Below are 16,760 nucleotides of genomic sequence, written 5' to 3' on the forward strand. Positions count from 1 at the left end.
GGTACATTCTCTACTTGGAGTAAGGTTCTTAGTGGGGTCCCTCAGGGCTCAGTATTGGGTCGACTTTTATTTAACTTGTTCATTAATGACTTGTTATTGTAAGTAATATATTAGTGTTTGCAGATGACACAAAACTATCCAGCCCAATTAATTCCATCCAGGATGCAGCTTCCTTGCAACAGGAACTTGACAAACTGGCAATTGGGGCAGCTAAGTGGCAAATGAGATTCAGTGTTGATAAATGTAAAGTCATGCACCTGGGATGTAAAAATATTCAAGCCACTTATACCCTTAATGGGACTGCACTAGGCAAATCCTTAATGGAGAAGGACCTTGGATTTACTGGAGGAGGGGGTCATTCTTCCACTGTATAGAGCACTGGTAAGACCCCATCTAGAATATGCCATACATTTTGGTCTCCAGTGCTCAAACAGGACATTATTGAATTAGGGAGGGTACAGAGAAGGGCAACTAAGATGGTAAAAGGTATGGAAAATCTTAGTTATGAGGAAAGACTGGCTAAATTGGGGTTGTTCATACTGGAGAAGAGGCGCTTAAGGAGTGATATGATAACTATGTATAAATATATAAGGGGATTATAAAATAATCTCTCTAATGCTTTATATACCAGTAGGTCTTTCCAGCCGATGCAAGGTCACCCATTCTCATTAGAAGAAAGGGGGTTCTGCCTAAATATTCAGGAAGGGTTTTTTTACAGTGAGAGCTGTAAAGATGTGGAATTCTCTCCCTAAATCAATTGTACAGGTTGATACATTAAATAGCTTTAAGGAGATGTTGGATGGCTTTTTAGCAAATTAGAGAATACAGGGTTATGGAAGATAGTTCATAGTACAAGTTAATCCAGGGACTAGTCTGATGTTGGAGTCAGGAAGGATTTTTTCTCCCCCTCTGAGGCAATTGGAGAGTCTTAAAATTGGGTTTTTTGCCTTCCTCTGGATAAACTAGCAGTTGGCAGGTTTAAATAAAGTTAAAAGGTTAAACTTGATGGACGTGTGTCTATTTTTCAACATAACTTACTGTGTTACTATGTTACTATGTTTTTTTAAGGAAAAATGAGCGAGGCAAAAAAGCAGAAAACAAATATGTCATTAGTCTTGTAATAGAACTACAGTCATATAAAAAAGTAAGTATGCACCATGTAAATGAACACATGGACATATAAGTATTTGTTTTAATCTTCATCATAGTAAATTATTATAAAGGTGATGTTACTGAACAGAAAAATGGACCTTGCAATAATACTGTATATTCAACAAAAATAATTACTGGATTTATAATTTCCTTCTGTGGAAACAGAAGTAAACCCTTGGCTCTAATACCTGTCCCCTTTAGTAGAAACAACCTGAAGTAGGCATTTTTTATAACTGTCTACTAGTTGGAGATATTTTTCCAGCTTCTCCATGAAGAATTTTTTTAACTGTGTGAGGGTTGAGGGGTTTCTTACATTCATAGCCTGTTTCCAGTTCCCCCTCAGCATCTCAATGGGGTTTCAGTTGAAATGGCTTGCACACTGGACTTAAGGAGCACATTAAGGCAAAACAATCCAAGATTCTTTATTCCAAATAAAAGCATCCTGAAGGCATATGTGTGAACCATTTATGAAATTCTATTTTTTTTTAGAGACTTCTTTCAGCATCTTGCAGTCTGCTCTTGGGCTCAGGACTGTCTGGCCAAGTAAGCAGTTGAATTCTTCTCCACTTGACTCCTCGGTAATTTTGTGGGCTCCAGATGCCCCAAACCTTTAGCATAAGGAATGATAACCAGAAATCCTGGTGATGTAGGCACTGACAGAAACCCATTAACAGGCCAATAAATGAAAAGTGTATTTATTATGGCAACGTGCTTGCTACAAGCATTTTTTGTTTCAGTCCCCAATGCTCTTATTTATAGATTGACACAGAGACCTGCCTAAAAAAATTCATCTAGAATGGCTATACCAATTACATTTAATTTAAATGCAGTCAGTTTGCTATCAGTGCAACCCAGCAACTTGCATTTAATGGAAGTGTCCCTGATCTTTCAAATGATCTGATAACCTTACGTTGGACTGCCGATAAACAGGAGACAGAGTGATGCATGTTGCATCACATAATTACTGAAGATTTTTCCAAACATTGAAATAAGTACATTTAGCTTAAAGCCAAAAAAGTTTTGACTCAGTGATAGATTTTTTTATTTGTTTAAAGAAGCTAGAACAACAAATCTTTGCTTTACAGTATCTGATTTTATTTTGGAGAATAAACACCTTATATTTACAGGGATAAATTATTTTCTGTTTTTGTCATTGTAGTTTGGATGGAAAAAGTATCTGAATTTATTGACTGTATATTTTGATAATTGCAAAATATACTGTATACTGTATACTATGGTTGTCATACATGAGAAATAGACAACTGGCCATACAAGAACATGTCCCTTGCTCATTCAGGCAGCACTTCTATCTGGTCTGACTGTGACATATTGCAGATCACGGTATCACATTTGTATTTGTTGGGGTAGTGGCACTTTTTTAACCAAGAAAGGCAAAGTGCAAATAAAGCGGCTAATTGTACAATTTTTTATACTTTGAGGCCTGTCTTCCTAATAATAAACGACCCCTAGTATGGTATGCCCATTCTGCGGCTCTATAAAATACATGCCAGATCGTCTTGGTATTGCTTGCACACAGGGTTCATTTTACTGATGAGAAACATCTCCTCCCTGTGCACAATTTCTACCCTGGCCCCATCTAACCACCAGTCCACATTGTTGTATACTCATGGATTGGATTAAACACAAAATTCCACCTTAGGCATCAGTTCTCCATTCTTAATATCGCTGAAGCTATAAGGTATAATTCAAAGATCCCATCCATTCAAAGGACTATTTTGAGTTACCCTATTTAAGAAAAGTTACAACATTTCATAAAACCATATGGAAGCTACACATATATCTATAAAACCAGGTTTCAATACAAATGCTTGGTCAACACAAAAATGTCTTTTTACTGTTGTCATACTTTATGATACTGCCCACATCTGAGCTTGACAGATCCTCTTAACTTTCTTAATTTCTCCAGCCTGCTAATGTGTACCACTTCAGATTCCTTGGCCAGTGGAACAATGGGTTCATCCTTGCTTGCCTTGGTGGTCAGCATGTGTGCATTTATTCTTTTATATCATGGGGTAGGTGCACCTACATGCACACCCACAGAGGACTCTGACATTTTTCCATGAATAATCTTAAAAGCATAAGCTACATATACAGTACAGCTTTTCTTTGGAAATGAAGAAACTTCATTGTGCTGCTGAGATATGTATCATTATTGCTTTACTGACATACAGTTTCGACCAGAAAAATGATAATATAATTCTGCTATAGTAACGATGTTTGAATGCACGGGGCAATAAACCCTGAGTATGTGCTCTGTACAATGCTGGGTACATCAGAAAAATTAGCAGAATCAAGTGCACAGAAAGAAAAGAAACTGCTGCCTTTGTTAGGTTTCTATGTCAGAAGGTTTAATATACTGTTGATCTTTCACCCACTAAAAGGCTTTCTCTAGCTAAATGTATTTTCACATTGTACAGCTATTTAGGTACAATTTATTTTTAAAAACTTTAAAACCAACCACATATCTCTTGATTCTTGTAGATGCCTTAAATATCAGAAACCGGCAGGTCATCTGTACCACGCTTAAAGTTCTTCAGCATCTTGTTGTATCAGCCGATATGGTTGGGGAAGCTCTTGTGCCGTATTACCGCCAGATTCTTCCTATCTTCAATATTTTCAAGAATGTGAACGGTAAGATTGGTTTTTCTTTAATTTTATTATATTATATTCCATTGCTACATTAAGGGTAAAATACAAAGATCGCCTTTCTTAAAGCAGATTAACCACAGTCTTGCAATCTTAAAACATCTGATAGCTATAAAACTTTTGTCATTTTATTTCAACCTAAAAAAAGATTCATGGTGCATGGCTTCAGTGTTAAAATGATACATTTTCTATATAAAGTCAAGTACATTTGGAGATCAGAGTAATATAACTATAGTGTTTTTCCCCTCTTCTGGGATCTAATAAAATTACATTTTAATTTATGATACATCTCACGTAGCTTATTAAACAAAGTACAGAAGCACTGAAGCCATTCTATAATCTTTTAATAATTACATTTTTAGAGTTTTGTAGCAGCTTTTTAAATAGATGAGTGCATTTTGTTTCCTGAACATTTTGTGGAAGCTATAATCTTGCCCTTGGCTCTTGAAACAACAATATTTAAATTCCTTCTTATTGTTTAACAGTTTTTTTTCCAGGTACTTTTCCATTCTTTTAAACAAAAACACCCCTATGGCTTGTTTGTATGTGTTTGGGTGAAATTTGTGGAAAGACCCTCTTTTTTTGGGAAGTTGGTGGTGGCTTACATATAAGAGATGGGTCAGAAGACACTGATGACTTCCTGGGAACTGCCCCTGCAAGTGTTTACGACAATGTTAATCACATGAACTACTGTACATCAATCGTGTAAAATTGTAAATGACTGCAAAATTAGCTCTCACATAGTTTATGATTACACATTTAACTTCATTCAAGCAGTGCATGGGATTAAAAACAATCTTATTATGACAGTTGCCTGATTTTTGAACCCACAATGAGTGCAAGAAATTGGGAAACTATGGATTTGTTTTTCTTGCCTGCAGAATCAATTAAACCTTTATTACTTCCTTTGCTCTAGCAACTTGGGTTGGGTTTTGCAAAAATAATTCAGAGGCACAAACTTGAAACTGATATATTACACACCATTAAAATCTAAAATAAAATCTATCAATGTATTAAATAATCTTTCGACTAGTTACACAATATAATAGATATTTACACAAATTAAAGGGGATCTGTCGCACTAAGAAATAATCACAAATCCTTTTCTATTGGGGTTAGTCAAGCAAAATAAACTTTAGTTACACTGTATAAATTATTTTAATCTTGTCTTCTTCAGTTTTGGAATTTGTAATCTCAGCAAGCAGATAGCTGCCATTTTGGGGAAACAGTTTTTAAGGTATCCCAAAATTTTGGGGGAATAAGAGGAGTTCAGTTGCAGCTAGCAAGTGTAGTAGAAAGGAAAATGAAAGTGATTACTGTGCCCGAGGCATGAAAGTGGGGAAGGTAATACTGTATATGATTGACAACTGAGAATTTTAAATATATTTATGGAATATGGGACCTTGAATAAAATGCAATTTGGTTTTCATGTTTAATTTGAAATAGACTTTTATTATACAGCTTTTTATGACAGGTCACCTTTAAATAGTTTCAATGAAATGTTTCTTATTACATGTGTGCTAAGGCCAAGAGCCCTTCTGTTAGATATGAAACAATGGCTCTTTACACATCCAGTATACACAAGTAATATTTAATAAATGGATAGTGACTAAATGGTAGTCAGATGCTGTGCTCTGGACCCATAGCATATAAGGAGTCCAAGCCAACCAAATCAAAAAATAGACACACACAGCCAAGGACCTCAATCAGAGTGTCCATCTTTTCATTTTGGTTGGCTTAAAAATATAAATGATACCTTCTGCAATCGAATATCACCAGTAATATGAATTTTGTGCAATGCGAACACAATCCACAGAAATGTAAAAATGAAAACATTCATATCATATGTTATGTCATCATGTTATGTTCAAAAGTGACTAGAACATGTGAAGGTAAACAGAGGTCCAGAATCCTTTGATGACCTCAAACCTTTACCTTTCCAACTGATAAAGAGCCCAGTGCTCAGTGATGGAGGGATCAGCACCCTCCTGTAGCTCAAATTAAACAGATTCACTGGTACACAGAGCAAGTGTAGCAGAGAGATCCATTGCAGGTTTATTATCGGAAAAATGCAATGTTCCGGGACAACACATACAGATACCGCATAAGTGTGTGAATTTCAACCCCAAAATTAACTCAACAAATACAGAACATTAGCATAACAAATAGGAACCCAGCCCACCAACCCTTTTGTTACAAACGTCTTTTTACAAAATCTTTTTAAAGGAGAACTAAACTCTAAAAATTAATGTGGCTGAAAATGCCATATTTTATTCACTGAACTTGTTGCACCAGCCTAAAGTTTCAGCTTCTCAATAGCAGCAATGATCCAGGACTTCAAACTTGTCACAGGGGGTGACCACCTTGGAAAGTGTTTGTGACATGCTCAGCGGGCTCTGAGCAACTGTTGAAAAGCTAAGCTTAGGGGGTCGTTGTAAATTATCAAGCAGAAAATGAGGTTGGCTTGTCATATAAGCTGATGCTACAGGGCTGATTATTAAATTATCATGCTAGTTGCACTGTTTTCTGTGCTGCCAATGTAGTTGGCAATGTAGTATTATCTGTATTAATTACTAATCAGCCTTATATTGTGAAATGTATAACTGTAACTAAAAAGGAATGAAGTTAAGTTTTGTGAAATAATTGGACATCAATAATACTACTCATATTGTGATTTATTTACAGTAATAAAGAACATTTTTTTTCAAAATCTTTGATATTAAAGCAAAAGCATAATGGATTGTGGAATGCCTGGAACATTCTTTAATTTAACTCACACTTGAGCTACCTGTAGCAAGGTTTGTTAAGCAGAGTAAAGTAAAATTATGATAGCTGGACAATAAGTAGCATTCATAACCATCTTTTCAGCTAGTTTGTCTATTTGTGATCTACCTGTACAGCCACCTTGATTAGTTTTTATCTGCTTGTCAAATTATACTCAAGTGTCTATGCTACTTTTCTAGTTTGCTATATCTATGGCACTTGTCACTTTTTAGTGTTTCCACCCAATCTTGCTTGTACATATTTACCCTTAGCCTGTGTCCTGTGCTTACCTATGTTTCTTTGATAATCATATATCTATATTCAGATGTCACTGAATCGTAGAATTTAAAAACAAAGCTGTCAAAGCACAATATCTCAGCTGAGTGAAGTTTTGGCACTCTGGATCAAAAATGTCATTTTAATAGAAAAATTCTTACTTCAAAGAACAGAATTCCATTGAACTCTATGAGACTGCCGGCACTAAAAATGAATGATGTTACCTTCTAAGGAGTGAGAGTGTTTCTTAATGAGTAGAATTTAACAAGCTTGGGACATTGCTTTATAATAATAATACAATAATCTTTCATTCCAGTAAAGCTTTGCATGGGAATGTACTTTATATATCTACTTTATCCTTGCATACAGTTTCACTGTGTATCAATATCTGCCTTCAACTTCCTACAAAGGCATTGCCACTTTTCATAAATTTTTTATGAGATTCAGGAAATGGGAACAGTGAGTAAATGTGAGCATAAAAAGGTTAGTATTGTGAATGGTAATAACACAGGCTGCATTTCTGATTGCAAATGCCATCTACTCTATGAAGCCACTGAACCGTTGATATTAGCATGTTCTAAAGAGTACACTCCACTGCTTTACTGTTTTTGCTGTATATTATTTAATTAAAATTTGCATTTTTACAATGCGGCCTATCTTCCCTTTATGGAACAAGATTGCCACTCACAGAATTGCTTCATTATTTTTAACTGCAAGACTTTATCTTAAAATCGGTATTAAACAGACATCTAGGGGCCGATTCACTAAGCTCGAGTGAAGGATTCGAATGAAAAAAATTCGAATTTCGAAGTATTTTTTTGGTACTTCGACCATCGAATTGGTTAAATTCGTTCGAATACGAACGAAATCGAACGAATCGAACGAAAAATCGTTCGACTATTCGACCATTCTATAGTCGAAGTACTTTCCCTTTAAAAAAAACTTCGACCCCCTACTTCGGCAGGTAAAACCTACCGAAGTCAATGTTAGCCTATGGGGAAGGTCCCCATAGGTTTGCTAACCTTTTTTTGATCGAAGGATTTTCCTTCGATCGTTGGATTAAAATCCTTCGAATCGTTCGATTCGAAGGATTTAATCGTTCGATCGAACGAAAAATCCTTCGATCGAACGAACGAACGTTTAGCGCTAAATCCTTCGACTTCGATATTCGAAGTCGAAGGATTTCAATTCGAGGGTCGAATTTCGAAGTATTTTTTACTTCGAAATTCGACCCTTAGTGAATCTGCCCCTAGTGTTATTTCTGGCATTTCTTGTGGTTGTTTTATTTCTAATGATCACGGAAAGCTTAGAATTGTTTTTGATATTGTTTATTGATGTGTTTGCATAACATCTGACATATTATTTCTCTCTGATCTGTCTAATTAGTCTTTCAGGTAATGAACAGAAAACAAAGTGTAAATATAATGATGCAGCAAGTTACAGACAAAAAATACTAAACAGTCAGTAGTATTAGGTCTGTCATAGTAAAAAAAATTCTAGTACACTTTAATTAAGCATATTCTTACTGATGTATGATGAAAACTTTGACGTTACATTGTTTCACTTATTTCTCCGGAACTCCCATCCTTGACCCATGTCTTTTAGAAAGATATAAATAAAGATCGATCAGCCTTCTAAACCTCCCATGTGATGGAATTAGTCTGTTCTAATTGATTGCTAAAAAAACAATCAGACCTTTATTTGACATTCAAGAGGAAAAGTGTAGGCCACAGAGACAACAGGACTTATTTTCATTAAAGGGATCCTGTCATCGGAAAACATGTTTTTTTCAAAACGCATCAGTAATTAGTGCTACTCAAGCAGAATTCTGCACTGAAATCCATTTCTCAAAAGAGCAAACAGATTTTTTTATATTCAACTTTGAAATCTGACATGGGGCATTTAGACATTTTGTCAATTTCCCAGCTGCCCCTGGTCATGTGACTTGTGCCTGCACTTTAGGAGAGAAATGCTTTCTGGCAGGCTGCTGTTTTTCCTTCTCAATGTAACTGAATGTGTCTCAGTGAGACATGGGTTTTTACTATTGAGTGTTGTTCTTAGATCTACCAGGCAGCTGTTATCTTGTGTTAGGGAGCTGCTATCTGGTTACCTTCCCATTGTTCTTTTGTTTGGCTGCTGGGGGGGGAAAGGGAGGGGGTGATATCACTCCAACTTGCAGTACAGCAGTAAAGAGTGATTGAAGTTTATCAGAGCACAAGTCACATGACTTGGGGCAGCTGGGAAATTGACAATATGTCTAGCCCCATGTCAGATTTCAAAATTGAATATAAAAAAATCTGTTTGCTCTTTTGAGAAATGGATTTCAGTGCAGAATTCTACTGGAGCAGCACTATTAACTGATTCATTTTTAAAATGTTTTTTTCCCCATGACAGTATCCCTTTAAGACGTAGTGATAAGCAGACCATTGTCTCATGTCAATTCCCAACATTGTTAATACATTGGACTCCTGTCTTTTAAGCTTTACTCCTGTAGGAAAAAAAGCTTAATTGAGGACAGGCACTATGTAAAGTATCTGCTGAAATGGTGTAAAGGTCACTTCTTTGGACTCTGGAGAAGTGGAAATGCATTGCCTCATGTGATAAATTGAGTTTCACCATATGGTGGTATGGGTATGGTAGATGCCATAATGGTGCTGCTTTCCTAAATGTGGAAAGCAAACTTTACAGTTTGGTTAATGAGAAATAATGATCTGGACTGCTTTTCATTACTAGGGCTATGGCTCTGTGTTATAGTCAAAGAAAGCTGTAACTAAGCAGTGTACACTGCTACTAAATGACAAACACTAAATGCTATACACTAAAACTGGAATCCTGTATACATTGTATATGTGGGTCGGTTTAGTTCACTAGCAGTGTTCTGTCATCTAGGAGGTTATTTATCAATGGTCGAGTTTTAGAGGTTTGTGAGTTTTTTTTATACCTCGAAATAACTCACAACTCAAATGCTTTCTATGATACTTGGAATTGATACTTGAATACTTGGATTGATTGAGTTTTCGGCAGAAACAATTTAAATTGCTCGAACTGATCGCGTTTTCGAGCGAAACCCCCCGAAAAAAACTTGAACATCATGAATGCTACAAACATCTTCAAATGGTTCAAGGGACTTGTATTTTAAGATTCTAGCTGTTTCCAGCTTCATGGTTTTTTTTACCAGAAAATTTGAGTTTTGATGGAAAAATACCTTCGAAAACTCGAATATATTGAGTAAAAATCAACTTGACCCACCTAGTGTATAGCCTTTCCTTTAGCCTTCCCAGTAACAGTGCTATAGCTGCAAAGGGAGGACCAAATCAATACACTTGATTTTAAAATGAGATGTTGGAAAGCCAGGTTCTAGGATGCTTTAGGCAATATTGTGTATGAACATAATACTGACATTATTGATTCTTCTGTCCTTTATTAAGATAGGTATGATGGGGTAATATCTAAGGGTACGAGGAGAATCTCATAATTGGATTTATGATTCTTTAGATATAGACATCCTAAATTATATACATCAACCTAATCAATTTAATAGATTTAACTAATTTGTTGACATCAGTGAAGGAATAATTAAAAAGAAGTCCCCTACTGCATGCAAATTTGTACAAACACTGAGAAGTGGAGATGTTCACTATTCACTTCCACCATTCCAAATATTATAGACATATGTGTGTGGTTAACATTTTACTGTTTAGTCTTAGAGGATCAAAGAATGAGTAAGAGAACATCTTGCCTCACGAGGAAACTTTGAGGCGATTAGTTACCAGACGACTAAATCTCCCCGAATCTGCCCGTGTGCCCCTGCCCTAGAGCCCACCGTTTACCACTAAACAATATATTGATATTCTACCAAGCATGGAGTTCTAATATTTTAATTTTGTTTTACACTGGCAGACTACAAGTTCTGCTTAAGTAAATGTCTAAGGATGAGCAGACTATTTTGCATGGTGTGGTGTTGTCAAAAGCATATTCAAAGGTACCTCCTGCCTGAGCTCTACTCTCCAATACCACTTTAGCTTCCATGTGTGCACTTCCAAAGGGGCTCTCCATTTAGGCCTAAACAGTTCATAACTCGTGTAGATGTGGCACAATTTGTGCTTGCACCAACAGCTAACTTTTTCACAAAGTTGCACTAGAAATTCTACATGCAGTCTGTTTGGCTGGGAAAAAAACACTCCCATCTGATATCACTCTAGATATACAGCTGCATTCACTACAGTACATAATTAATGGAAAAAGCGGGTTCTGATCTGGAGATTTTTTGCTTGAACAACTAAGAAAGAATATCTAGATAATACAATGTTTTTGTTTTTGATAATTAAATAGTTGTTTTTGTGTGAAAAAACTGTTGTAGCATAGTGAATGGAGCTTCTTTAACAGTGTAGGTAGGCAATGAATATGCTATTGCAGAGTTTCTATACTATGTTATATGTGGTTATTGATACCTGTTAAAACTCAATAAAATATAAATTACAAAACAATTCCCTAAAGGGGTTGTTCACCTTTAGATTAACTTTTATAATGTAGAGTGTGATATTCTGAGACACTTTGCATTTGGTTTTAATTATTTGTTACGTTTTGTGAGTTATTTAGCTTTGTATTCAGCAGCTCTCCAGATTGCAGTTTCAGCAATCTGGTTACTAGGGTCCATATCACCCTAGCAACCATACATTGTTTTGAATAAGAGACTGGAATATGAATAGGAGAGGGCCTGAATAGAAACAGGAGTAATAAAAAGTAGCAATTACAATACATTTGTAGCCTTACAGAGTATTTGTCTTGGGGTAAGTAATGCCCATTTGAAAGCCGGAAAGAGTATGAAGTAAGAGGCAAACAAAAAATGATAAAAAGAAAAAATGAAGGCCAATTGAAAATTTGCTTAGAACTAGCCATTCTATAACATGCTAAAATTTAACATAAAGGTAAACCACTCCTTTAACTGCAATGTCATTTTGTCTTCCTATTGACTCCTATTGCATTTGAGCAAAATTTTGGGTTCGTCTGTGAAGCAAAACATCCTGAGTAGATAACACAAGGCAAATACATAGGGGCAAATTCCCTAACCGGCGAAAATTCGCCAGCGGTTACATGGAGCTGATCACTTTTTTTTCAGCAGAAAGCACATTTACTGGCTACTTTATGGCTCTTTGCCAGTGTATCTGGATCTGGATCTGTAACACATTTGTTTTTTGTAGCACAGGTTTTCCTCAGCAGCTTGCATATGCCCTTTTTTACAATTTCATTCCTCTAATTTCCAATAAATGTTCAATAAAATCAATCAACATGGTTCAATTTGTACCTATGAGTGTGAGAGCAGCAGTGGTTGCTCAGATGAGGCAGTCTTATTCAAAGGCTTATATGTAACAGTGACCTCTTGTGGCCAAATTATTTCGAACATTGCAATGCCTACTCTATTTGCTAAGCAATATTTAAACAAAGCCTCTGAATGTCTGAGCATCTAAATGTCTCAACACATGAGCTTAATACTGTATATGATATTCTAAATCCCTAATCTTTCTGTATAGTGTTCCTTTAAAATGAAAAGATCCTGAAAGAGTATTTACCTCAATAAATCACTGACTATAGACCCTGGTACAAATACAATGACAGCAAATTATGCCAAATGTTGTAGTGATTCTTGTTTGTAATAGCTCTTAGTAGCTATAAAACATTATTACTAACCACAGTATTTAAGACTGAACTGTTTGGTAAGCTTTGATTCATAAAGCACTAATCCGTGTACATGAATGAATCACAGACTCATAGCATTCAGGTTTAATTGCCGTCTTTGCCAAGCTTTTTTATGATGTAGAGGACTGCTATTCAATGGAATTTCACTATAGTTAAATATAGTACATTCCAAAGTCAAACTGTTATACTTTACAAAAGGATTTAAAAAAAAATACTTCTGAATGATATTATGGCATTCTAGATGGAATGAAAATATAAGGGCTCATTTATAAATGGAAGTAATTTGCAAAAGGCCATTTTTTGCCAGCACTGCACTTTGCCCCACATTTCATTTTCATCCACCCCCCCCCCCCCCCCAAGGCAGGTGCAAATCTTTGTGTCTCCAGTATAGGGTTCATCTATTTGAACTTGCACTACACATAGCTGGGATATGTGCAGCAGCGTTGCAGGGGCTTTTGCCGTCTGAGCAGCAGCCCCGACGCCGCCATCCCTCCCGTTCTGTGCCTTCTACTTTTAGCATTGGAGCGGGTTCAGGGTGGGGCACATCGCTAATGCAGTGAGCAACATTGCAGTCACTGCTGTAGCAGAGCCAAATTTCCGTATTTCCGTCTTTTAGCCGACACTGATAACTGGCCACTCCACTCTATGTAGGACCCAACGCGTTTTCCTGCTCTGTAAGCTACAGGTGCCTCTGGTTCCAAGAAGAAATTTTCAGGAGCAACCCACAATTGCCCAAATTTCAGCTGAATTGAACTGTGGGCCCTGTGATTTTATGTCAAACCGCACATCACTATGACATAACTTGTAATAATTTTATGCCAGTTGGAAGACACAGAACTTGCCTTTACAAGCCTGTGAATCATCCCGTATGCAGGGGAAATAGTTGCTTTGCATAAACAATAATATTATTGCTGAAATGAGCACCAATGTCCTCAGGACTTTGCTAATATATTTGGCACTCCATTCACTGCTTTGGCAATATTTTGTAAATTAAATTATAGAAAAGAACTGTGGAGTGATTATTATCTGAATATTTTAAAAATGCAAAATCCTTCCTTGCAGCATCAGTGTTCTATATTGATTATCTGTTTTCATAGAGTTCAGATCTATGGTGACTAAGAACATTATCATGTGATTTGTATACTGCAACCCAGACTAACAGCCTCCCTGGAGGAGAATGATTCTATTGCTTATTTGGGTCTCTCTGCGGTATCAAGCGACAGCTGTAGGAAGGAAATTTAAAAGCAAATTGCAGATTGAAGTATGAAGAGGTTTGAACATCCTCTCTAATTGCTGGGTGAAGTGGGGGAAGGGGGTGAAGTTTCCGCTCAGGGGTGTGAGAGAAAAGAGAGAAAAGCAGAGACTCAAATTCTATTGGGGAGATTATGGCTCTTGTTCTTTTTTTAAAGAAGCTGTAAAATGGTTTTCGAATGTGTGATAAAATATCTATATGTCATAAATTCCATTGTTCACTGTCAGATCTGCCAAGAAATAGGGCATAATTTATTACTGGTTTCTTACAAGAAAATTACAGTTATTGTGGTGTGAACAGTAACATGGAAAAATGCTCTCAGATTAACTCAGCAGACTGCAAGTGGGTAAGGGGTTAAGCCATAATGTGTAATTTTAAATAGCATGTGTAATTATCTCCAAGGAAATCAGAGTTTTCTAAGCATTGACAGTAAATACGTTTTATTGTTGAAAAAACAATGACAAAAAGTGTTATTTATGCAAGAAAGCACTAGGGCTTAGAATTAAAGCACTAAAATTATTTTGACAAAGCATATCTTAGGCACTGATAATGTACATTACAGTATATTGTTCTTCATGTCTGCTAAAGTACATTATTGCCAGTGAGCTTCTGTTCTGTTGCAAGTTTCTTTCTGGACACTCAGGGTCAGCTCATAAACATACAACAGGTATAGTTTAGTGACAAACTATAGCAAACAAGTTAACCATTTATATAACTTGCCCATTCCTTCGTGATATCACCATTATGGTTATATCATGGTTTCCAATGCACTTCACCTGTTTTAAGCTGGCGAAGGCAAGTCTGGTTCGCCTGGTGATAGAGAGCGAATGACCGATAGCGTCTGTCTCTTTCACTGGCGAAGTTACAACTGCGCCCGTTTGTAAATCGGCAAAGTGCCTTAAAGCTGTAACGCTGGCGAATCGACGCCAATGTTAGTCTCTTTGCCCTTTAGTAAATCTGCCCCATGGGCTCTGGGTACAACCTGAATTGTGTCACTTCCCTCCATAGTGTTAAAGCTTGTAGGTAATAATGAATAATAAATGGTGCTGGCTTCATGTTGGGCTGCAAATTAATCTTAAAAATGCCCCTTTATTGGAGCTCCCTATAGATCTGCTATGTCACTGATCGTGTTTCAAATGAATGGTGGTCCTGTTTTTACAGTTCCTGCCAGAAGCACAGTAGGAGGGGGTAACCCATGACAGCCCTAAAGTGACACTGAGAAAAGACAGGTTTCAGTTCCCTATCAGGTCAGTCTAGCTACTGATTGGCTCATATCCTACAGTGCAGTATGCCGCGTGCCACTGTCCCCTCTGCATAGCCTGGGGAAGGTGGCAGCAGGAAGTGGAAAAGATGGCTAGGACTAGTAGACATTTTCAATTAATCAGCCCAAAACACTACTTTTTAAAGCAAATCTCTTCTAAATTGCACTAGCACATTCTTGTTTTTAACACCAAATGTCTCCTTTAAATAGGAAAGCCAAGGAATGTGTTTAATGAAAGAAATGGGAAACTATACTGTCAGAATCTTAAAATGTGTTTTGTGAGCGGGTATTCTTTTCTATACAATGGTATTTGCTTGCAGAAATACGTATGTTTAAGTGCTATATATTACACCAACTTATAAATTAGAGCACAACAGAAGAAAGGGAGCGCAAAGAGTTCTGACATGCTTTAGTGTGAAAGAGGTAAAACAAATATTCAGCTACAGAGATGCTTGTGATGCTTTCTTAAACAACTTTTTGTTATCAAAGCTTATCAGAATACTGTATCTCCTGTGGCTAAAGATTTGTATTTACTGATGTTTTGCATTACTGCAATAGAGCTGCCATTGTCAAGGATTAAATATAATGTATCTAAAAAAATGGCTGATTTTCATGATGTAAATTGTAAAACATTACTTTAAAATCCCAATTATTAATAAACTAGGTGGCTATGGTTGAAAAGTTTTATGCTTAGAAAATGGTATTAAAGGAGTTGTTTACCTTTAAATTAACTTTTAGTATGATGTAGAGGTTATTATTTGTGATTTATTTGTGGGTTATTTAGCTTTTTATTCAGCAGCTCTCCAGTTTTAAATTTCAACAATCTGGTTTGTAGGGTCCAAATTACCCTAGTAACCATGCATTGATTGGAATAAGTGACTGGAATATGAATAGGAGAGGGCATGAATAGAAAGAAGAGTAATAAAAACAAGCAAAAACAATACTTTTGCAGCCTTAAAGAGCATTTGTTTTTTTTTTTAGATAGGATCAGTGACCCCCATTTCAAAGCTGACAAGAGTCAGAAGAAGAATGCAAATTATTAAAACAACTATATAAAATAAATAATAAAGACAAATGGAAAATATGCTTAGAATTGGCCATTCTATAGCAAGAAAAAAACTTAACTTAAAGGTGATTCCCCCTTTAAGCCCACATCTCCTTGCTATAATTCATTCTAAAAGTGTGGCTCTCAAATCAGACAGGGGCCTGTGTTTACAGTTAGCCAACTGCACATATGTTGTTGTAGTCCTCTCCCTATTTAGTTTTTTTGCCTGATGCAATTGATATCTGTAGTTAGGATTAATGATTTGTTCTATACGCAGACCAGTGCCTCGAATGCTTGGTAGAGAACAAATATTTCTAGTATTTTTACATTCCATCTTGTGTAATTGGTTGACACTAAATAAATTGTAGAGAGTAATTTCAGTATTCAGACCTCATATACAGTGTCAATCTGAGTGTAGGGCATGTGGGTGTTGCACATTCCATCCCTTACCCCCCCCCCCAACTTGTCATTCTGACATCTTTAGGAGCACCACCACATGGAGCTAAGGATCCCTAAATTGTGCTGTACCATCTGGCAGTTTGATAGGCTAATCTGTTTTCAGATGCCAGGAGAATGTCCCCTGCAGACACTTATCTCTTTTCCCCAGTGAAATAGCTGGTGTGCTGTGTATACCAGAACCACTAAAA

General features: G+C 36.5%; 1 protein-coding gene across 3 annotated transcripts in view; it reads left to right on the top strand.

Moving 5' to 3' along the window:
- Positions 1-16,760, top strand: part of pacrg.L (parkin co-regulated L homeolog) — a 344,840-nt gene that overhangs the window by 194,130 nt on the left and 133,950 nt on the right. For 2 of the 3 annotated variants that reach the window (XM_041562781.1, XM_018263100.2), the window contains one exon: positions 3,655-3,804. In XM_041562781.1, the coding sequence (XP_041418715.1) occupies positions 3,655-3,804 (150 nt within the window). Of the gene's footprint in view, positions 1-3,654; positions 3,805-4,304; positions 6,096-16,760 lie in introns of those variants that run through there. The other variant, XM_018263101.2, reaches the window with a different exon arrangement.

Source organism: Xenopus laevis, chromosome 5L (genome assembly GCF_017654675.1).
Source record: "Xenopus laevis strain J_2021 chromosome 5L, Xenopus_laevis_v10.1, whole genome shotgun sequence".
Lineage (NCBI taxonomy): Eukaryota > Metazoa > Chordata > Amphibia > Anura > Pipidae > Xenopus > Xenopus laevis.